This window comes from Leopardus geoffroyi, chromosome A2 (genome assembly GCF_018350155.1).
Source record: "Leopardus geoffroyi isolate Oge1 chromosome A2, O.geoffroyi_Oge1_pat1.0, whole genome shotgun sequence".
NCBI classification, from domain to species: domain Eukaryota; kingdom Metazoa; phylum Chordata; class Mammalia; order Carnivora; family Felidae; genus Leopardus; species Leopardus geoffroyi.
The window spans coordinates 140,294,109-140,317,958 of NC_059331.1; the positions used below are offsets into that span (position 1 = coordinate 140,294,109).

At 37.7% G+C, this 23,850-nt stretch overlaps 1 protein-coding gene across 21 annotated transcripts in view; it reads right to left on the reverse strand.

Moving 5' to 3' along the window:
• CADPS2 (calcium dependent secretion activator 2) overlaps window positions 1-23,850 on the reverse strand; it is a 547,933-nt gene that overhangs the window by 174,884 nt on the left and 349,199 nt on the right. For all 21 annotated transcript variants that reach the window (XM_045495470.1, XM_045495468.1, XM_045495459.1 and 18 more), the window contains one exon: window positions 19,608-19,674. In XM_045495470.1, the coding sequence (XP_045351426.1) occupies window positions 19,608-19,674 (67 nt within the window). The remainder of the gene's footprint in view (window positions 1-19,607; window positions 19,675-23,850) is intronic.

Genomic DNA, 23,850 nt, shown 5'->3' on the forward strand with positions numbered 1-23,850 from the left:
CTGTAGGTTGCCTTTTAGTTTTGTTGACTGTTTCCTTTGCTGTGCAGAAGCTTTTTATCTTGATGAGGTCATAATAGTTCATTTTTGCTTTTCTTTCCCTTGCCTCTTACGACATGTCAAGAAGTTGCTGTGGCTGAGGTCAAAGAGGTTGCTGTTTTCTCCTGTAGGATTTTGATGGTTTCCTGTCTCACATTTAGGTCTTTCATCCATTTTGGATTTATTTTTGTGTATGGTGTAAGAAAGTGGTCCAGTTTCATTCTTCTGCATGTCACTGTCCATTTCTCCCCGCACCATTTGCTTAAGAGACTGTCTTTTTTCCTTTGGATACTCTTTCCTGCTTTGTCAAAGATTGGTTGGCCATATATCTGTCGGTTTATTTCTGGGTTCTCTATTCTATCCCATTGGTCTATGTGTCTGTTTTTGTGCCAATACCATGCTGTCTTACCAAGCTGATGATTACAGCTTTGTAATATAGGCTAAAGTCTGGGATTGGAATGCCTTCAGCGTTAGTTTTCTTTTTCAACATTTCTTGGGCTATATATGGGGTCTTTTGCAGTTCCATACAAATTTTGGGTTTATTCTAGCTCTGTGAAGGATGCCGGTGCTATTTTCATTAGGACTGTATTTAATGTGTAGATTGCTTTGGGTAGTATTGACATTTCAACAACCATTATTTGTTTTATACTAACTGTTGATATCTTTAATGAATATAAAATTATAACCCTTTGATGTGTTTAATACTGCTCTTAAAGTTTCCTTAGTCTAAATATTGTCATGCTTTCTGTGTTTTTACTTTTTTTTTTTTTTTTTGTGGTGTATCCCGGAAAGCCACCATACATATGGATTTTGTTTTTTAATCCCATTCTGAGAATCTGACTCCTAAAACTTCTATTTACCACATGCATAGTAACAATTTACATACCTATTGCTGTCTTCGGTTTTATGTTTACTAAAGTTTTCTAGGCATCCTAATTTGTAGACTTTAAAACTTTTCAAGGACAGAGTTGACCCCGTATTTTCTCTATTGAAAATATAAACTAATTTCTGATTGTTTCTTACATAACTTGAGGAGTACAGCCTGTTTTTATTACTGCATTCATTAACTTTGAGTTTATGTTTCACATCTTGTTATAATTACTTCATACATCCATAACTTGTTCAGGAACAATCCTCATGTTTACAAGTGTTGGGCTCAAAGTATTTTATAACATTAATAGAGATTCAGCTATATTTTTTTATCATTAATCTTTAATTCTTTTCTATTTTAAGTTTCCTATTCCGGAGAAACTATACTCCTTCATCTCAAATACCAGGAGCTCCTCTTTATATATTTTCAGGAAGGTGACTTACAGATCTTGGATGTATACCAAATTCTCAAGTCAATTTTCCATTAATTCTCTATAGATCTAACTCCACTAATTTCTGTATTTGAGTGTAACACTCAACACACATTTTTAATTGAAAAAATGTTTTAGAAGAAATTGGAAATACCTTCTTCTCACTAAATTTCCTGAAATGTGGGAAGTCTGTATTTCTGCAGACTAATTTCTTTGAAATATCAGAAAATGTTCCTTTTATTTTTATTTTCACCATTGCTCTTATCACTACTTCTGTTTTATCTGTGTTCTCTTCCCATTTAGATAAGCAGATTTTGGTCATACTGAGTATTGGCTTTCTTTCCTTAGTATAGGTAGGTAGGTTTTGACTTCACACTTTTGGAGCTTCTCTGGTCTTCCATATTACTGACTTCCTCTATGTCGTGTTCATTCTGTACATTACCTAAACTGTGGACATCAACTTGTTTTCTGCCTTATTTTTTAGAGCTCTTTTATTAATCTCAGCCAACTCTCATTTTCACTTTTCAATAGTGTCCATGTTTCTTATAAATTAAACAAAATCAGTATATTTGATTTTAATATTACAGAATCCTTTGATAGGTCTCCATAGGTCTCCACACTACCCTGCCCCTTTCTCCATCCTCAAACAGTGATCTTGCAAGGTCTGATTTCGCCAAATGACAGGAAATCCTCATTGATTCCCCTTCATCTCCTACTAGAGAACTGGCAGGATTTACCTCTTCAAACTCAAGCTGGAGAGAAGTAGAAATGAACAGCTCTCTCTAACCCAATTTTCATTTTCTAGCAGGCATTTATGTAGTGAGATGTGCATAGGAATTTTTCCAGCTGCAGTGCTGTGGTGCTCTACATTCAGAGGCAAAACAAAGTATTTGAAAATTAGGTGGTTTTTGCATTTTTTGCTTTTGGCAAAGCTATGAAAGGAACTAATTTAGTTATAAGATGACAGAATATTAAAAATATTTTTTATGATATATCACTATGTGTTGGGGGAATCTAATTTAGGAACTTACACACACACACACACACCGGTTGAGAAACTGAGCGATGTGACAAAACCATTTCCATAAACCTACTTAGGTGAGCCGAGTTCATTCATGCTTATATCTCAAACACTATAAACAAGGAGTCAGTCTGAAACCTTTTCTCATTTTAGAAAAATACTCATTTACAGTTAAATTGGGAAGGGAAGCCATATCCAGCTCATTAAGATGGGCATTTCCAATAAACTTTATGTTTAATAATTGTCCTTTAAATTTTGTCATATATTTATATGCTTTTATCAGTTTTCTGCTACTTATCATTGCAAATATACATCAATATAAAATAATTTTTTTTTTTAATTTTTTTTTTTCAACGTTTATTTATTTTTGGGACAGAGAGAGACAGAGCATGAACGGGGGAGGGGCAGAGAGAGAGGGAGACACAGAATCGGAAACAGGCTCCAGGCTCTGAGCCATCAGCCCAGAGCCTGACGCGGGGCTCGAACTCACGGACCGCGAGATCGTGACCTGGCTGAAGTCGGACGCTTAACCGACTGCGCCACCCAGGCGCCCCAATATAAAATAATTTTTAATACTGAAAGCCTTTTGTTTATAACAGTTTGCTTTCTCCTTTTCAAAGTCTTAATTTTATTCAGGTGAGGTAGTTTAACTAACTTGGTTTGTTCAAACAGAGGGAGAAGGGGAAATAAATCTGGGTGTTTAGTATATAAAGATGTAATGATGGGGGCACCTGGGTGGCTCAGTCGAGCATCTGACTCTTGATTTCAGCTCAGGTCATGATCTCATGGTCGTGGGATCAAGCCCAGCATCTGGCTCTGCACTGGGCATGGAGCCTGCCTGAGAGTCTCTCCTTCTGTACCTCCCCTGCTCATGCAATGTGCTTTCTCTCTCTCTCAAAACAAAATATTTAAAAAAGATGTAATGATGGCGCTTTTTGTCTTTCCCATGTTATTTTTTTGCATCTGTTAGCAATCTGCTCTCTGCTGAAGTTTGTTTATGTGGCGTAAACAGAAATTTATTGTCTCCCTGTTCTGGAGGCGAGAAGTTTAAAATCAAGGTTGGTTCTTGCTGAGGGCTGTGAGGGACCATCTATCCTGGGTCTCTCCCATCACTTCTAGTGGTTTACTAGCAATTTTTGGCATATCTTAGTTTGTAGAACTGTCATCTCCACCTCTGCTTTCACCTACCCGTGACGCTCTCCCTGTGTGCAGGACTACTCCCAAACACCTTCTTCTTTACAAGGACACCAGTCATCCTGGCTTAGAGCCCCCCCTCTTTTACACTATGACCTCATCCTAATTACAACACTATTTCCAACTAAGTCACATTCTAAGACACCAGTGGTTAGGACTTCACAGGAATTTTTTTTTTTAATTCCAATTTTGTAGACTTTTTAATTGCAGAGAAGCATGATAGAGTGATCAGATAGGATTCTAAAACATAATATTTATTTCCTAAGAGTAAATTTCTGTTGGGAAAGAGCCATGGAAATAAGAACTCGAGGGGAAAAAAGCTACTGATATTCAATTTTCCATGGTTACAGGTAGATATAGATTCACAACAGCATTTAGATTCTACTAGGCATGCTTACAATTGATAAATGGTTTTATGTTAGAAACTATATCCACTGCAACTAATTTATGGTGAAAAGTTATAATGATCTAGAAGTTGCACAAAATTATTTTAAGGGACAATATATTAACAAGGGACAATATATTAACAAAACAGTTTGAAGACTAATGTGAATGTAATCTGGTCTTTTAGAAAGCTGTATTTTGTCCTTCTTTGGTATTTTTTACAGATCTGGGAGTTAGTGTTTCCTTGCCTACTAATCAGAATGGTAAATAACTGACTTTCGCTTCATGTGCATTTATAATTTTCATATCTTCTTCCATTCTTATGGGTATTTCCCATTCTCTTATTCATTCAACAAATATTTACTGAGCATCTAGAGTGAAGATTTCTAGTTCTTGAGGTTTACAACAAATCCCCCAGCATCAGAATCAGAGAAAAAATTAGAAAAATGAAATCAATCTCACACAGAGAGAACGGAGAAGACTCAATCACAAATAAACAAAGAGATATCTAAAACAATTTTGAGTCGTGAATTGTCTCCAAGAAAAAAAAAAAAAGCAGAGTAAAGAGAATGATAGTTAAAGGGGTATATTTTTGATAATTTGGCCAGAAAAGAGCTCTCTAAAGATAATCATATTAAGGTACAGTAAATTTGGATTGCCAACAGATTGTTCTACAAGTGTTCTGCAGGACGAGCAAACATTTCTAGTAAATTTTAACTTGTTAAAGGGTTGTTCTCTCTCTCTCTCTCTCTCTCTCTCTCTCTCTCTCTCTGTACAGGACTGTGGGTGATCGTCTCCCATGCTCAGATGCTTGGGCTCAGGCCACAGTGTTTGGCAGAAATCAGTGATTTTTCAGAACACTGGAAGGTGCCCACAACTGGCACTGGTGTATTTTTGTCACTTCAAAGCATTTATGGATAGTCCTTTGCTTTTCCATACAAGAGTAAGCTTAGGAATGCTTTGCTTCATTCTAGGTCAGGCTGCCTGTAAATAAAGACTCTTTCTTCTGCTACCTTATTGCCAGTTACGTTAAGTACAGTATATTACAAGAGTTTATTAATACTGTACTGTAGTCAACATCGTGTAAGCTTATACAATGGCCCCCATGCAGAAAAAGTTGAAAAGAAAGGCAATAAGATGATGATTATGGTGGATGTTAAGAAGGAAATCATCGAGAAGTGTGAATGAGGTATGCAAGTGGCTGAAATTGCAAGATTTTATAAGAAGTCTAATATCTGCATATCATCTGCAGAGGAGAAGGAGATAAAGGCAGAGGAACCCCTCGCTTCAAAGAGATTAAGGAGGTGTGTAAAATGTGGCAAACGTTGTAGAAAAGTACAACCCCCAGAAGGCAGTAGCAGTGCAAGAATGATAAATCTGTTTAATAATGCAATGTCCCATATCTGTGAAATCCTTAAAAGGAGGCAAAAGCAAGTATCATTGGATAAGTTCCTTGTTAAAGCTGCACTTAAAGAACAAGATTCCAATAGATAGAAGTGATTCCCTTAGTGATAGTGAAAGTTGTCCTACACAATAACCCTCCTCTCTCCTTTCCCTCACACCAGCCACAAAGGTGTTCAAAGGTAAGTGCAGGTTAATTTGTTTTTCTTTATATTGTGCATTTTATTGTTTTGTATTATATTACAGCATCATAATCATTTTTATGTGAATATTTGGGTTTGTGGAATGAATCATCTGAGTTTCCATTATTTCTTATGAGAAAATGCGCTTTGATATACAAGTGCTTTGGGTTACAAGCATGTTTCCGGAATGAATTATGCTCTCAATCCAAGGTTTTACTGTATTTCAAATGGAAGTGAAGTCCCCTTCACAGGCCAGGTTTAACACGAGTCTGTTATTGCAAAATGAAAGTCACACTTTCATTCCTCCTCAGTTACTTATTCTTTCCAACTCATCTTTGACATGACCTTGGGAAAATCATTTTAACTCTTCTATACCTCAGTCTGATTTTCTGTAAAAGAGACCACGATAATGCGTGCCACAGGGTTTCTCAGACAATCAGAGGTAACTGATGTGGAGCACTGGCACTGGCTTGCCTGTGGAGCAGCAGTCTCCCAACCAACCAAACCCAGCTGTCAGGAAACCATCTTCCTTCTCTCAACTCTCTTCCTTTGTGTATTCCAAGGATCATTTCATTGGGGGTTGGAGATGTGCTTCGTTGTTCTAATACAGAGGAGGCACCTGGCTGATTTGGGGACTGAACTGATTGTGAGGCCATATGCTTCTCTGCTGTGAATGATGGGAGGGCTGTTGGCTTTGCTGTCTCGGCTTGTTTCCCAGCCTCGCTTGGCTCCCTCCCTGTCTCCCTCCCTCTCTCCCCTAGGTTGTTTCTTTCCCATTAAGAACACAGTGGACAATGTTTAAAGTACTTGCTGAATGGATATGTAAATGAACAATAACCTGAGAAAGAGAAGATAGAGATGCCTATAAATGTAGTTTTAGCTAGTATCCCTTTTATTTCTAATGGATAGTATTGTGGCTATAGATTTTAATGTAGGTTTTTAAAATTATTCATCTTTTTAAAAAGGTTTCATCTCTAAAGATCTCTGAGACATATATCAAGTTCATGTGGTCATGCCTTAAAGAAACCAGACTAGGGGCACATGGGTTGCTCAGTCAGGTAAGCGTCCAACTTCAGATCATGATCTCACGGCTGGTAAGTTCAAGCCCCACGTCGGACTCTGTGCTGACAGCTCAGAGCCTGGAGCCTGCTTTGGATTCTGTATCTCCCCCTGTCTCTGTCCCTCCCCTGCTCACACTTTGTCTTTCTCAATAATAAACAAACATTAAAAATAAAAATAAAGAACCCAGACTTGATATGTGTAACCCACCTAAAATGCTAAAAGTTTGCTTGCCATTTAAGATCTAGTCTTCAAAATTACCCAAAGGGCTTGTTTTATTACACGCAGTGTGAAAAGCTTAGATCAGTGCTCTTTCTTTATATAACTTGAAATACAGGTTCAGTTTCTATTCTAGGCTTTATTTCTAGTGTTGTATTTCTAGCTAGCTCTAAATAATTATTTCACATGATAGATATATAAAATTGGGAGAAGCACATTCAAGATCTTTAGAAATTCTAAAGCCTAAAAAACAAACCCCTTCACAACCTCAGAGGAATCACCTACTTTCTAAAGCCATGGGGATTTAAATGATAAGGTATTAAACATTTGTTTTATTTTACTTCGTACCTTTAATATTTTCATATCTCAAAAGTCACTCAAAAGACCCAGACTCTGTCACAGGTAACTGGGCCGAGGGTTTTAACGGAGAGTACAGATGGAACAGGAACACAACACTACAGACTGACAAAGCTACTGCTAAGAATGAGGAAACCTGACCCAGGAGACAACTGAACAAAGTACAGTTTGAATTTCGAATACATGGGCTCCAGAAGCAACTAACTATGAACACCATCCTTTTAAGTCACTGGCTCCTGGTTCTAGGTCCATAAAATGATGCGGCATTTTGAGCTTCTTTGGATTCCTTGACTAACCCCAAGAGCTTTTACTTTACCCATCTCTTTTGCAAAGTCATGTGAAATCGCATTCCTGAGGCAAACAGACCCTACAATGAGGCCGCAATGTATATGTTAGTGAATCCTTCTGAATGGTGGTAACACCTTGTAGCTACTGGCTTGCCAGCCAAGATCCAAATTAAGGGTCATGGGGAGAAGCTGCCCTCTGAAAGAAGTGGCACTAATAGTCAAAACATGTGGCTAAAAGGAGCGATGGGACCAAGGGGGTCACCCTGCTCCCTGCACTCCCAAGCTAGAGATTTTGCAGCCTGCACTCTGCCCCATCACCACATGCCAGGGAATTAGATAAAAACAGGTGGTCTGACCTAGTATTTATTTTCACTTAAAAGCTTACTTGTACATTACTGAACAAAGCTCGTATAATATACTACACTGCAACTGAAAATCCTTTTGGTGGAAAGACACAGCAATGATAAACATTCATATACTTAACCCAATCCATTCTTAACTCCATAAAGAATGGATTTATTGAGAATTGGGGGATATAAGCAGACTTTAATCTGAGGACAGCATTAAATCAGGTTTTGGCATCATTACCTTTGACAGGGCACCTTAACTTAGGTGGCTGAGGTCCCACAAGGTAAAATCTGCATCTGCTCTGGGAATCCTCCCATTTCATTTTCTTTTTTTTTTTTTTTTTTTTTTTTTTATTTATTTATTTATTTTTTTTATTTTTTTATTTTTTATAATATATGAAATTTATTGTCCAAATTGGTTTCCATAAAACACCCAGTGCTCATCCCAAAAGGTGCCCTCCTCAATACCCATCACCCACCCTCTCCTCCCTCCCACCCCCCATCAACCCTCAGTTTGTTCTCAGTTTTTAACAGTCTCTTATGCTTTGGCTCTCTCCCACTCTAACCTCTTTTTTTTTTTTTTTTTTCTTTTTTTTTTTCCTTTTTTCCTCCCCCTCCCCCACGGGTTCCTGTTACGTTTCTCAGGGTCCACATAAGAGTGAAACCATATGGTATCTGTCTTTCTCTGTATGGCTTATTTCACTTAGCATCACACTCTCCAGTTCCATCCACGTTGCTACAAAAGGCCATATTTCATTTTTTCTCATTGCCACGTAGTATTCCATTGTGTATATAAACCACAATTTCTTTATCCATTCATCAGTTGATGGACATTTAGGCTCTTTCCATAATTTGGCTATTGTTGAGAGTGCTGCTATGAACATTGGGGTACAAGTGCCCCTATGCATCAGTACTCCTGTATCCCTTGGATAAATTCCCAGCAGTGCTATTGCTGGGTCATAGGGTAGGTCTATTTTTAATTTTCTGAGGAACCTCCACACTGTTTTCCAGAGCGGCTGCACCAATTTGCATTCCCACCAACAGTGCAAGAGGGTTCCCGTTTCTCCACATCCTCTCCAGCATCTATAGTCTCCTGATTTGTTCATTTTGGCCACTCTGACTGGCGTGAGGTGATACCTGAGTGTGGTTTTGATTTGTATTTCCCTGATAAGGAGCGACGCTGAACATCTTTTCATGTGCCTGTTGGCCATCCGGATGTCTTCTTTAGAGAAGTGTCTATTCATGTTTTCTGCCCATTTCTTCACTGGGTTATTTGTTTTTCGGGTGTGGAGTTTGGTGAGCTCTTTATAGATTCTGGATACTAGCCCTTTGTCCGATATGTCATTTGCAAATATCTTTTCCCATTCCGTTGGTTGCCTTTTAGTTTTGTTGGTTGTTTCCTTTGCTGTGCAGAAGCTTTTTATCTTCATAAGGTCCCAGTAATTCACTTTTGCTTTTAATTCCCTTGCCTTTGGGGATGTGTCGAGTAAGAGATTGCTACGGCTGAGGTCAGAGAGGTCTTTTCCTGCTTTCTCCTCTAAGGTTTTGATGGTTTCCTGTCTCACATTCAGGTCCTTTATCCATTTTGAGTTTATTTTTGTGAATGGTGTGAGAAAGTGGTCTAGTTTCAACCTTCTGCATGTTGCTGTCCAGTTCTCCCAGCACCATTTGTTAAAGAGGCTGTCTTTTTTCCATTGGATGTTCTTTCCTGCTTTGTCAAAGATGAGTTGACCATACGTTTGTGGGTCTAGTTCTGGGGTTTCTATTCTATTCCATTGGTCTATGTGTCTGTTTTTGTGCCAATACCATGCTGTCTTGATGATGACAGCTTTGTAGTAGAGGCTAAAGTCTGGGATTGTGATGCCTCCTGCTTTGGTCTTCTTCTTCAAAATTCCTTTGGCTATTCGGGGCCTTTTGTGGTTCCATATGAATTTTAGGATTGCTTGTTCTAGTTTCGAGAAGAATGCTGGTGCAATTTTGATTGGGATTGCATTGAATGTGTAGATAGCTTTGGGTAGTATTGACATTTTGACAATATTTATTTTTCCAATCCATGAGCAGGGAATGTCTTTCCATTTCTTTAAATCTTCTTCAATTTCCTTCGTAAGCTTTCTATAGTTTTCAGCATACAGATCCTTTACATCTTTGGTTAGATTTATTCCTAGGTATTTTATGCTTCTTGGTGCAATTGTGAATGGGATCAGTTTCTTTATTTGTCTTTCTGTTGCTTCATTGTTAGTGTATAAGAATGCAACTGATTTCTGTACATTGATTTTGTATCCTGCAACTTTGCTGAATTCATGTATCAATTCTAGCAGACTTTTGGTGGAGTCTATCGGATTTTCCATGTATAATATCATGTCATCTGCAAAGAGCGAAAGCTTGACTTCATCTTTGCCAATTTTGATGCCTTTGATTTCCTTTTGTTGTCTGATTGCTGATGCTAGAACTTCCAGCACTATGTTAAACAACAGCGGTGAGAGTGGGCATCCCTGTCGTGTTCCTGATCTCAGGGAAAAAGCTCTCAGTTTTTCCCCGTTGAGGATGATGTTAGCTGTGGGCTTTTCATAAATGGCTTTTATGATCTTTAAGTATGTTCCTTCTATCCCGACTTTCTCGAGGGTTTTTATTAAGAAAGGGTGCTGGATTTTGTCAAAGGCCTTTTCTGCATCGATTGACAGGATCATATGGTTCTTCTCTTTTTTTTTGTTAATGTGATGTATCACGTTGATTGATTTGCGAATGTTGAACCAGCCCTGCATCCCAGGAATGAATCCCACTTGATCATGGTGAATAATTCTTTTTATATGCCGTTGAATTCGATTTGCTAGTATCTTATTGAGAATTTTTGCATCCGTATTCATCAGGGATATTGGCCGGTAGTTCTCTTTTTTTACTGGGTCTCTATCTGGTTTAGGAATCAAAGTAATACTGGCTTCATAGAATGAGTCTGGAAGTTTTCCTTCCCTTTCTATTTCTTGGAATAGCTTGAGAAGGATAGGTATTATCTCTGCTTTAAACGTCTGGTAGAACTCCCCTGGGAAGCCATCTGGTCCTGGACTCTTATTTGTTGGGAGATTTTTAATAACCGATTCAATTTCTTCGCTGGTTATGGGTCTGTTCAAGCTTTCTATTTCCTCCTGGTTGAGTTTTGGAAGAGTGTGGGTGTTCAGGAATTTGTCCATTTCTTCCAGGTTGTCCAATTTGTTGGCATATAATTTTTCATAGTATTCCCTGATAATTGTTTGTATCTCTGAGGGATTGGTTGTAATAATTCCATTTTCATTCATGATTTTATCTATTTGGGTCATCTCCCTTTTCTTTTTGAGAAGCCTTGCTAGAGGTTTGTCAATTTTGTTTATTTTTTCAAAAAACCAACTCTTGGTTTCGTTGATCTGCTCTACAGTTTTTTTAGACTCTATATTGTTTATTTCTGCTCTGATCTTTATTATTTCTCTTCTTCTGCTGGGTTTAGGCTGCCTTTGCTGTTCTGCTTCCATTTCCTTTAGGTGTGCTGTTAGATTTTGTATTTGGGATTTTTCTTGTTTCTTGAGATAGGCCTGGATTGCAATGTATTTTCCTCTCAGGACTGCCTTCGCTGCGTCCCAAAGCGTTTGGATTGTTGTATTTTCATTTTCGTTTGTTTCCATATATTTTTTTATTTCTTCTCTAATTGCCTGGTTGACCCACTCATTCGTTAGTAGGGTGCTCTTTAACCTCCATGCTTTTGGAGGTTTTCCAGACTTTTTTCTGTGGTTGATTTCAAGCTTCATAGCATTGTGGTCTGAAAGTATGCATGGTATAATTTCAATTCTGGTAAACTTATGGAGGGCTGTTTTGTGACCCAGTATATGATCTATCTTGGAGCTCCCATTTCATTTTCAATTGCCAACCTGTTCAACACCTGTGTCCACATGTGCAAGGGCTAACTATGAGTTTTCAGAGACCACAGCATTCAGGTTCACATGTTGTATTCCTACTGCAGAGATCATGTTAACAGCTGGCAGCTTAGCAACTGCCACCATCTAATTTCAGTAAAGATTAAGGCTTAAAAAATCCTTAGCTGGAAACGTTCTTGGCAGAGGCCAAAGGTGCTGCTAGAGTTATTTAAAAAAAAAAAAATCCCACAGCTTAATTTAATCAAGGAAAAGGAATATATCTTCTTCAAGACCATGATGGATTTGAGGGGAATATATATTTATTGCCTTGACCAAATGGCATAAAAGAGATTTAGCAATCAGTGTATAAACTAAAGAGGGGAAAGGCGGTCTTTTTACACTGCTGAGAGTGACACACATATATTAATTTAACATATAGTTTCTACTCACAGTAGACTATAAGAAATACAAGACCCTTATTTTCATGGAGCATATATTCTAGAAGGGGTAAAGAAATAATACAAAGACAATTTAGATAAAAAGATCATTCTGATTAGCAATATGCTCTGAAAAAATATAAAATAAGGTACTGGGACAGGGAGTGAGTTGAGAGGTACTTTTAGATTGGGTGAGCAGAAGAGGCCCATTTGAGACGACATCTGACCCGACCCTTGAAAGGATAGAATGAGCCAGCCACGGAGAAATGAAAGCAATAGAATGTTCAGAATTTCTACAGAGATATTTATGAGTTGCCGAACAACCATAGATGGAAGAAAGGCAGGGGACTTAATTCAAGGCATATCTTCATAATCACACACTAAAAACTAAACCCATGTTACGTATTTATTTGAGATATGTTTGGAGAGGGAGGCTAGTGACAGTGAGGTGCAATACTACAATTCTTGTCACTGTAATTTATCTGGGGGCAGAACCTTGCAAGTTGAAGTGCTGCTCAGTGTGACCGGGAAAGACTCCCCGAAGACGAAGTTAGCGACAGATTCTGTAGCATCTTCCCCAGGTCGTGGTCGGGGTAATTCTAAGTGTAATGGGAAGCCATAGAACCATTTAAGCAGTGAGAAGTAGCAGAATCGGAGTTAAGCCTCAAATAGATTATTTGGACAATGCAAGCAATAGGTTGTGAGGAGAATGGCGGTGAAGCAGCTGGGATAATGCTGTGGGAGTCTGTGGGAAGGGGACAGCGGTTTCGGCTAGTACAGCAGCAGAGAAAACGGGGAGGACTGGAAGTAAGTGGGGCACTGTGCAGGCTGCAGATCAAACACGACATCTAGGTTTTGTCACGTATGCCCAAATGTAAGTCAATTTTATGGTCCACATAAAGGTCTGAGAAGAAGCCTAAGTAAAGGACAGGCTATATTCACTTCAATCTTCACTGAGTCTTTACTATGTGGCAAGCACGCTGCACACGTATACGTAAAGATATACTGTACGTGCACATAAATATACACATAAGCTATACATACACACAACATTTAAAAGTGGACACTTGTAAAGCCATTTTCAAAAAAAAATAGCCCACCAATATTTAATGCTGACTTTACAACATTGGACAATCCTCATTCCTAGGTCCTTTGCGCTTTTTTGCAGGTATGAGCTATACAATAAGAGGAATCCGACATTTCCTTGGAATCTAAATAACAACAAACATTTTAAGGGAACACAGGGGCTATATAAAAGAGGCAGTTTTGCATTGAGATCACCACCTGATCCATATGAGATTCTCCTTACTAAATCCAGCCTAATGTTCACTATACCTTGTCTTTTATAATTTTAGCTCTTGAGATACAGGTAAATGATCACATAATAGTTCATATTTTAGAACTATTTTGAAGAGTAAATGCATTGTTAGTTAATATCCAAGGGTAAATCATATAAAATGACAATTTTTTTTGCTATGGAAAACTCAATTGATCACAAAGCAAAAGTTATCTTAAAAAATAAAACCTAAGAAAAAATTTCTTATCCTCTAACATTTTGTTCCAAATAAGCCCCCAAGCCAATAGAATTTTCCATTTTCTTTCATATTACAGGTATGCAATTTGAAAGACAAAATAACATATGCTACTTGACATATAAGGACTATTTATTAACTATAAAAAATAATAAATGAAAAAACAAGCTGAAGTTCTGGTGACTAAGTACTCATGAGTCATCTAAAGGTTTATAATCTTACTTTTTCTTATAGGTATCCAAGCCCTTTGGCCCAGTAATTTCATTTCTACAAGAATATGCCCACATACACACAAAACTTAATATATAAAAACTGTACATATGCTTAATATATAAAAACTGTACATATGTACCACTGCTCATTAAAAAAAGAGGAACTTAAATGTCCAGAAAAGGGGAACTGTTACATAGATTATGTTATCCGTCCTATGGGATCCAATCATCTGGTCAAAAGAATAAAGTGGATTTTTATATACCAATATGGCAACTTGTAATATTTTGTAAAGGGGATCAAAACAATGCACACACAGTATATGGAATAATTCCATTAAGAAGGGAATGCACACATACACACACACACACACACACACACACACACACACACACACACTGGTAGAAGTTTAGGAGGCCACTCTACTGGGGTGCCTGGGTGGCTCAGTCAGTGAAGCATCTGACTTCAGCTTAGGTCATGATTTCGGGGTTCATGGGTTCAAGCCCCGCGTTGGGCTCTGTGTCTACAGCTCAGAGCCTGGAGCCTGCTTCAGATTCTATGTCTCTCTCTCTCTCTGCCCCTCCCCCCACTCACGCTCTCTCTCAAAAATAAACATTAAAAAAAATCAAAGAAAAAAAAAGGCCACTCTACTCGCAATGGTTACTTGGCAATGGTCCTCTAAAAAGGAGAATGGAATAATGTGGCAATGGTGGTAGGGGTGTTGTTGATAAAGGCACTTCATTTTCTCCATAAGTACTTTTGTATGATTTGATTTCATCCTACACTGTACGTGCCCTGGGTTTGTAAATTTTAATTTGAAACATAAAGCTAGAGAGCTACTATCCCATGATTTTCTGCATCTGTCAACAGTGTATTTGTCCACTTCATATTACTACAAGCCAACATAGCTGATGACCTCAGACTAAATCTAGACCATAGCGTTTCATCCAGTAGTGGCCTTCTCTGATATGTGACAGCAGCCTGCTGCAGTGGATTTCCATGTGTGCTGAAGATTTCAGATAGCAAGACACTAGGGCAGTCACTTCTTTAAAGTCTAAAGCAGATTTTGATGGCATCTCACTAAACACAGTGCTTCTCGCATGTTTGTAGCATGTACAGATCACTCAGTGACATGGATGACTATTTACATCCTGTGCCAACTCAGCTGATGTGCATGTAATTAACATTATGTCTTGATAGCCTGCTGTTGTTTGCAGAACTTCAAGTCATGATTCTGGCACACTGACAACAAGCAGTGAACACTTTGATACAGGGTCAACACAACACTGATGTCAGTTTCCAGTGATGTCACACAATAAGTGCCCTTCATGAGCATGACACTATGCTATCACTAGCCGTTTCTAGTAAAAGTGCTCTGTACCTCATGAAATGAATGATCCACAGAGATTATTCCTATATCTATTTGTCTTCACATCAACTGTATTTGTGTGCATCCATTTAATCATAGCACGATGACAGAGAAAATAAAAGTCTACTCTCTAGACTATATGTGGATTTGAATGCTTGACTCTATCACATACTAACTTTCCAATTCCAGGTAAATAACATAACCCCTTTGTGTATCAGTTGTATCTGTACGACAGGGATCATAACACCTATCCCTCAAACATACCTCATTCTGTGTTAAAAAGTGCTTTGCATAAATGCCCGTTACTATTGCTTAATAAGTATTAGAATAAATACAGCAATACCTACAGTAGTAGGTGAGAGTGCTTCAGAAATATCTGGATTACAGAATATGCATTACATGGGGACAGTTATTTGAATAGGCATTAGCAGAACACAGAATTATGAAATAATTCTTTTTGATTAAATCTTAGAGAATTTTAAGACTATTAAATGGTTGGACTATAATGAACAAAAATGATTAGTGTCATAAGTACTTCACAATAATGATATGCTCCAAATCAAATAGTAAAACACTGAAGTATAAGAAAAATGAGTAAGAAACATAAGTTTAACTTTGATAAGATTCAAACATATTCTTCAAAATCAACTGTTCTTTCAGTTTGGCTTGAATCAACATTTACTTTCATTCATTCATTAGAAAAAAAAAAAAAAAGCAGCCTCTTAAGAAACACGAAAATCTATTTAACACAGTTATTATACTGACTTCAGAATCTAAATGGAGACCAAATCTTACTTACTTAGAATCTTACTTAGAAGCTAGAAAAGCACCCCGTATTAACAAATAATTTATTTTCCCATTTTGGACTCTGCTTTAAATGTTGATGTGAAGAAAGTCTTTTCACCTCAGCAGTCCCTCGAGTGTTCACTTTGAACAATGACTTTGCAGCTGGCCAAACCAGGCTCGCGATCAATTTTTATGAGTACAAATTCTTGAGCTGATGGCTGTATCTCCAGCTATATCACTCATATAATACACACTCACAAGTGGTGATGAGATTCACATTATCGCCAAAGCACCATCCTGCCGATGGCAGCAGCGGACACAGCAGGGGCACAGTGTCCTCCCTAGAAAAATGACTCCTTCACCTTTCAATAATGCAGCCTGCAGGTATGAACCTACAGGCTGCATGCCAACAGAATGAGAGCTCTCTTTAAAAATACTAATAAAAACTACCCAGTTCCTCCCAATGGGCCACTCTCACCGAATCTCCATACATATCCATCTTGATTTGGAAATGTGCGCATTCAATTTGTCTTCCCATTACGTTTGGAATTGAAAGGAAGATTCAATTGTATTTAAAACTTGAACAAGTTGCCAGTGTACTGGCATGTTTATTTCAATGCATGTGGGCATGGAATTCTCTGTATGAATGCATGTGTATACATATATTTGTGCAAAATTATAAGGCTTAAATAGGACTTCAGATTTTAAGAAGGTACCTCAGGTAGAATAAATCTGAACTCATTATTGTCTGGTGATGTTTTTTTCTAAATTCCAATTATGGAGTATATGGCTTTAAATTAAATTTTAATTATGGGCTTAAATTTTGCCTTTGAAAATGTCAAACTTATTTTTGTTACTGAGCCAACTCTCTAGCTTCCCAAAGACACGGTTAATGTTCCTCATATAATCTCAAAGTATTCTAATTCTTTCTTTCATTTCTAAACTCTTTTATAGGGTGATCAAAGTATATGTTTGTTCTGTAACTTTTGATTCTTGCGATCATATGCTAGAAAATACAGTATGCAAAAAAGGATTACCTAAAACTTTACCTGGCCAAAAGCATGAGGCAATCATCTGATCTCTCAAGACTGATCTAATAAATAATAAAGCCAATTTTCATATGATCAATATAACAGAAACTCTCTTAGCTTGTCACTTAACCAGATCTCCAAACTCATGAACATTCTCTGATTCATTCTTTAAAACATCCAGCAATTGCATTCTTTGGTATTTACCCAAAGGAATTGAAAAACTTATGTCTACACTGCCCAGGACTGTTTACAGCAACTTTAAACATAGTTGACAAAACTTACAAGCAACCAAGATGGCCTTCAATAGGTGAATGAATGAATAAACTATGATTCATCCAGACAATGTGTGTTTTTTTTTTAAGTCAGTTCCACACCCAGCATGGAACTCAATGTGGGGCTTGAAATTATAACCCAGAGATCAAGAGTCGGATGCTAACCGACTGAGCCACCCAGGCACCCCCAGCCAATGGAATACGTAATGCTAAAAAGAAATGAGTTATCAAGCTATGTAAAGACATGGAGGAAATTGAAATTATTAAGTGAAATAAACCAATCTGAAAAGGCTACATGGGGTATGATTCCAATTATATGACATTCTAGAAAACGCAAAACTATGGAGACCATAAAAAGATCAGTGGTTGCCATGGGGGAGAGAAGGGATTTATGGGCAGAGAACATAGGATTATTAGGGCAGTGAAAATACTCTGTACGACATTTAATGGTGGATATATGTTATTATACATTTGTCCAAACACGTATAATATATAACACTAAAAGTGAACCATACTGTAAATAATGGACATTGGATGATTATGATGTGTCAATGTTGATTCATCCTTGGTAACAAATGTATCACATGATGTTGATAATGGGAGGCCACGGCATTTGTGAAGACAGGGGATATATGGAAAATCTTTGTATCTTCTCTCAGTTTTGTTGTGAGCCTAAAACTGTTCTAAAAAATAAAGTTTTTTTTAAAAAGGTAAAAATAAAAAACATAATAATTAATAAGTAAAAGTTCATGCTAATTAAGAGTCAGCTAGGTTTGTGCCAGTCACATCAGCTATTAAAAATATGGAATTAAGATTCTACCTAAATGCACTGAGTATGACTATGAAAAAGCAGCTACTGTTTCTATGAAAAATCACTTGAGTGATTTAGAAAGATTTGATAAAGACAAGTCGCTAATGTAAACTTGTCACATTAGATGTGAGACATCTGTAAATAGCAATAAAATCAAATGTCCAGAAAGATCTGCATTAAAACTTCTTGGTAAATGCATTTAAATGCTTGTGCCAATGTAAAGAAATTAAACCTGGAAACCAAAGAAGACATCTTATGGGTATGGTTTTTGGAGGGCAGATCACTCAACTCCAAACAGGAGCCCCTTACTCTATTTATATCAGGACTGCCAACGTATGCTGTGCACACATATGTGCATCTTTTGTTAAAGTAGCTAGCCAAATATTGGTTCTAATCACATGAGAAAACGCTACATTTTAACCAAATAGGCTGGCTATCTTCCACATAGATAAAACTAGTTTTGACTGAATTTTTATACTTTTCATGAAGTTACCACGCCATTGTGGCACATCCAAAAGCGGATAGATAACCTTACTTATGGAAGACAGAAAAATGACAGTTTTCCTTCCTTGGCATTTCACCATGTTATTCTGATCTAGTCCATTTAAATTTGCTTAATGTGTGGGTAAGAATCGACAAGAGTTTAGAGACTGTTTTATGTTAGTACCACCAAGAACAATTTTTTCTATAGAACCACTGGGAACAAAATAGCTTGGATTCATCACAGAATGGAATGACTACTATTTAGAAAGTTATTCTTTAATGTAAATTTAATTTAATGAGTATATTCTAGGAGTAAAAGTTATCCATGATTAAAAACTAACAAAACAAGGAAGAGTCAGCCAGAACGTATATTCCAATAATCCAATAATATTCAGAATCCTATTACAAACATATCTACCAGTCCTGGAAATTTAAAGCTACAGTTATGTGAATAAGTGATAAAAAAATGTCAGATTTGTGTAAAAATGGAAGCTTCTAAGTATTATGGTTTATCTATAAAATATCAGAATGATGCAGTGGTTCCCAAGGTGTGGTTTTGCAATCCTGGAGAACTTTAAGATCTTTTCAGGGAATCTGTGAGGTCAAAACTGTAATATTCAGACATCATCTGCATTTTCCACAGCTATTCTGTGTGTACAGTGGAATTTTCCAGAGGCTAAATTTCATCTGATATTACAACAGATTGAACGTAGAACCTGATATGAAAATATAGCTGCATTCTATTGAGCTAGACATTAAAGAGATGTGTGAAAACCTGGAATAATGTTACCCATTTCCCTAAATTGTTTGGTTCAAAAGTCATTTTACATAAAAATGTTACTTGTGTGGGCATGTAAAGAAATTCACTACTTTTATTTTAAAATGAAATACTTAAAAGTTTCAGTTTTAATTTCTAACACAGTGAATACCTATAGATATAACCCACCAAACGAAAGTTTGAGCACTGCTCTTAGACCGGTTGTGTAACAGGAAAAAAAAAATTTACTAACCTGAACAAGAACAAAGTAACGTTTTTTCCATCTTTTCCAGACCTTCTGTCCAAGGGCATACAAATACCTGGTAAGAAAAACAAGCAAAGAATATTTTAGATGAATGATGCTGTGGCTCTGTGCAATCATATTTCTTCCACAGGTATTCGTTCTGGAGACCAGCCTGCTAAAGGCAAAGTCTACTTCATTTGAAAATGGAGAAAACATGTAGCTTCTGTGTTACAAAACGACTTGAGCTTATTCTAGGTTCTTGAAAGGGAATTGATTTATGTGGCTTATCAATTTGTCAGTTCTTACTACAAATTGAGCCGCGTTGGAGCTAGAAAGAATAATCAAAGAACCAGTGGGAATTTTATGCTTACGACACACTTCTTAGGATAGACAAAGACTACAAACTGGGGATAGAAGACTTAGTGTTTCAGCTCTCAGATGACCGTGGCTGAGAAGTGTGGCCCCAGAAGAAGTGGCTGTACAGTCAAGAACCTGAGTGAAGGGTCACTGTCCAGCTGGGTGACCCCAAGTTGTGCCAGCACCAATCTCGGTTTCTGTTTCTTCAACTGTAAATGGCAAGACTGGCTTTGCTGATTTCTAAGGTCTCTGCCGGCCTCATAATTTGGGGGTTTAGCTGATTTACAGAAAGTATCTTGCTGCAAATTTTCCTAACTATGAAGTTCAGGTGAAGAGAACATGGTGTAATTAAACAAAAGCCCTGGCTGAAACTATGTTGAACTGTGCATTGCTATTAACAATGTGAATTGAAATGAATAAAGGAGTCAATCATTTGAGAATATTCTTACTGAATATATATAGATGTAAGCTTATCAAGTTTATCAAGGAGGAAAAAGAAGAAATTAAAAATTTCTCTAGTATAAGCATGTCATGGAGAGCTATTTAAAAATTATACCATGGGAAAAAAAATTATACCTTGGAACGATATACACACTTACTACAAAAGTGGAAAATATCATTAGAGTTTGAAATATGATAAATACAGGCCTAGTTGTTAAAATAAGATTTTTCAATAGTTTATCATAATCCTTTTTTTTTCTGAAGTGAAGGTTCACCACTGTAAAGGCTATTCAAACTAAATTTATATACAATTCTGAGTGATAAAAAAGCACTACAGTTAATCACTTATTTGGGGGCTTAAAGTCTTGAGAGTTTCACAATTTTTAAAACTAAAATCTTAGCTTGAAATTTTAGTTTCTGTCGTATTAAAATAATTCTCTTTTGCATGGCAAAGAATTTTTGCCCCCCTTTTAAAAAGTGATGCAAGTGGGGCGCCTGGGTGGCGCAGTCGGTTAAGCGTCCGACTTCAGCCAGGTCACGATCTCGTGGTCCAGGAGTTCGAACCCCGCGTCAGGCTCTGGGCTGATGGCTCAGAGCCTGGAGCCTGTTTCCGATTCTGTATCTCCCTCTCTTTCTGCCCCTCCCCCGTTCATGCTCTGTCTCTCTCTGTCCCAAAAATAAATAAACGTTGAAAAAAAAATAAAATAAAAATAAAAAGTGATGCAAGAAATGAATAGGCACTCTTTACTTTTTTTTTTCCCCTTCCCCCATCTGTCTCCACCCCAAGCCCAACAGCCTCTAGCAAACCACCAATGTGTTCTCTGTATCTATGAGCTTGATTTATTAGGTTCTAAATGTTCAGAATCAAAAACAGAAACAACAAAAAAGATGCAGTTACTAAAAGTCAAACTAGAAACTAGACGTTTGCATTGGAAATCATCACCCATAACTGCCCAAATCAATTACGTATTTTGTGTCAAACCTATCCGCTATCTAGGTGAACTTCTACTCGGCTCTGACAATACCCCTGACACCACGCTGCCTGCACTTCTGGATATTCATTTAGTGATTGACTGACAGAGACATCCACTGCTACTGTGCTCACCTGTTCACTATCACCACCTGAGGTCCCGTTAAAACCCTTTGCCCCACCTTTGCTCCAGGCTCTAATTTCTCTTCTGTAGTTCTGGTGATAGGTGCTTAGCTGCTCTCTTTCTGTCTTTTGTACGTAATTTCCTTCTCCTTGAAATGCACACACCCCAACTCCTGTTACAGGGTTAACAGCAATGACCTCAGGAGCCAGACACTGTGGACACGACAGACGCCCTCTATAAAAGTGCACTGGCAAGAAGTGCACCGAACAGCTGCTGAGGAGCCACAGAAGACATTGGGAATCACCTTTGCTGGTGACCACCGCCTGCGTCTCAGCTCCTTCAGCGTCTCACTCAGCATCTCAGTGAGAAGCAAACCATCAACACCCACAGAAGTCACAAGTGATCACACATATCTAGAAAGCAGCTAAGCATGAGAGTTTTGCTCTCTGCGTAAGAAAATAGATTACATTCAACACAAGATAGACTGCATAAAGGCAACGTTATAAACGCTATGTAGCAAAATGACAGTTTCTGTCCTTCAGTTTTCACATTAGCCAGATAAAAATTTTATGAAATAAAATGGACATGAATACATCAGAAAAGATAACTATACTGAATAAGAATGCACTAAACTTCAACCAACTTGAGGTTTTTTTTTACTCTAAGAATGATTTCTGGAGTTAGATGTCTAGTACTAGCTAGCTGCTTTCTCACTAGTATAAAAGTAGATTCTGGACATAAGAGATATTTAACATCAAGGAAAGAATGAAGAACAAGACGTTCATCAATACTGTTTAAAAGAAAAAAACTCGGGGCGCCTGGGTGGCGCAGTCGGTTAAGTGTCCGACTTCAGCCAGGTCACGATCTCGCGGTCCGTGAGTTCGAGCCCCGCGTCAGGCTCTGGGCTGATGGCTCAGAGCCTGGAGCCTGTTTCCGATTCTGTGTCTCCCTCTCTCTCTGACCCTCCCCCATTCATGCTCTATCTCTCTCTGTCCCAAAAATAAATAAACGTTGAAAAAAAAATTAAAAAAAAAAAATAAATAAAAGAAAAAAACTCAAAATCATCTAAGAATCAATGGTAAGGAATAAGTTGCCATGAAAAATAATGCCAAACAATAATATGCAAAAATTATTACAATGCTAAGTTAAAAAAAAAAGCTGTCACATGAGCTTATAGTATATGCATGGAAGAAAACCCAGAAAGATGAATCAAGATGTTAAGCCTGCAGTTAATATTGGGCTGGTGAGATTAAAGATGAATTTTTTTTTCAACGTTTATTTATTTTTGGGACAGAGAGAGACAGAGCATGAACGGGGGAGGGGCAGAGAGAGAGGGAGACACAGAATCGGAAACAGGCTCCAGGCTCTGAGCCATCAGCCCAGAGCCTGATGCGGGGCTCGAACTCACAGACAGCGAGATCGTGACCTGGCTGAAGTCGGACGCTTAACCGACTGCGCCACCCAGGCGCCCTGAATTTCATTTTTTTAAAGTAATCTCCACATTCAATGTGGGGCTCAAACTCACAACCTCAAAGTTAAGGGCTGCACGCTCTACCTCATGAGCCAGCCAGGTGCTCCTTCATATCGTTCTCTAGGCCTTCACATTTCCACAACTTCTACACTGAGCATATCTTCCATATTTTTAAAGTAAGATTTATTGGTATAGTTTACATATAGTAAGGTTCATCCACCTTAGGTATATAATTTGGTGAGTGTCGACATAGCAATGTAACCACTGCCACCATGAACTAACAGAACATCTGCATCCCTCCAAACCTTCCTTGAGGCCTTTGTATAATCAGTCTCCTCCTCACATCCCCTAGGTCTGCAACCACAGATCAGATTTCTAACCTTACAGTTAGTGTTTTCCGGAATGTCATGTAAGTGGAAAAATACAGTACGCACCCTTTTGCATCCGGTTTCTGTCAGTTGGTAAAAAGCTTTTGAGATTCACCCCTGTTGTCTATATCAGGAGTTCATTCTTTTCACTGCTGAATTTATTACATTGTATGAATTTACTTCAACGTGTTTATCCATTTACCAGTTGGTGTACGTTTGTATTGCTCTCATTTTTCTAGCTATCATAAACAAAATTGCTATAAACACGCATGTAGAGGTCTTTGGTGGGTCCATATTTTCATTCCTTTCAGGTAAATATCTAGGAGTGGGATTACAGAATTATATTTAAAGTGTGTGCTTAACTTTATATGAAACTGCCAAACTGGTTATCCAAAGTAGCTGCACAATTTTGTATTACCACTAGCAATATATGAGAGTACCTCTTATTTTATAATCAGAAAAAATTACTGTTCTGAGGGATTTGGGGGATATATTCATTATGGATCCATAAATTGTAATTC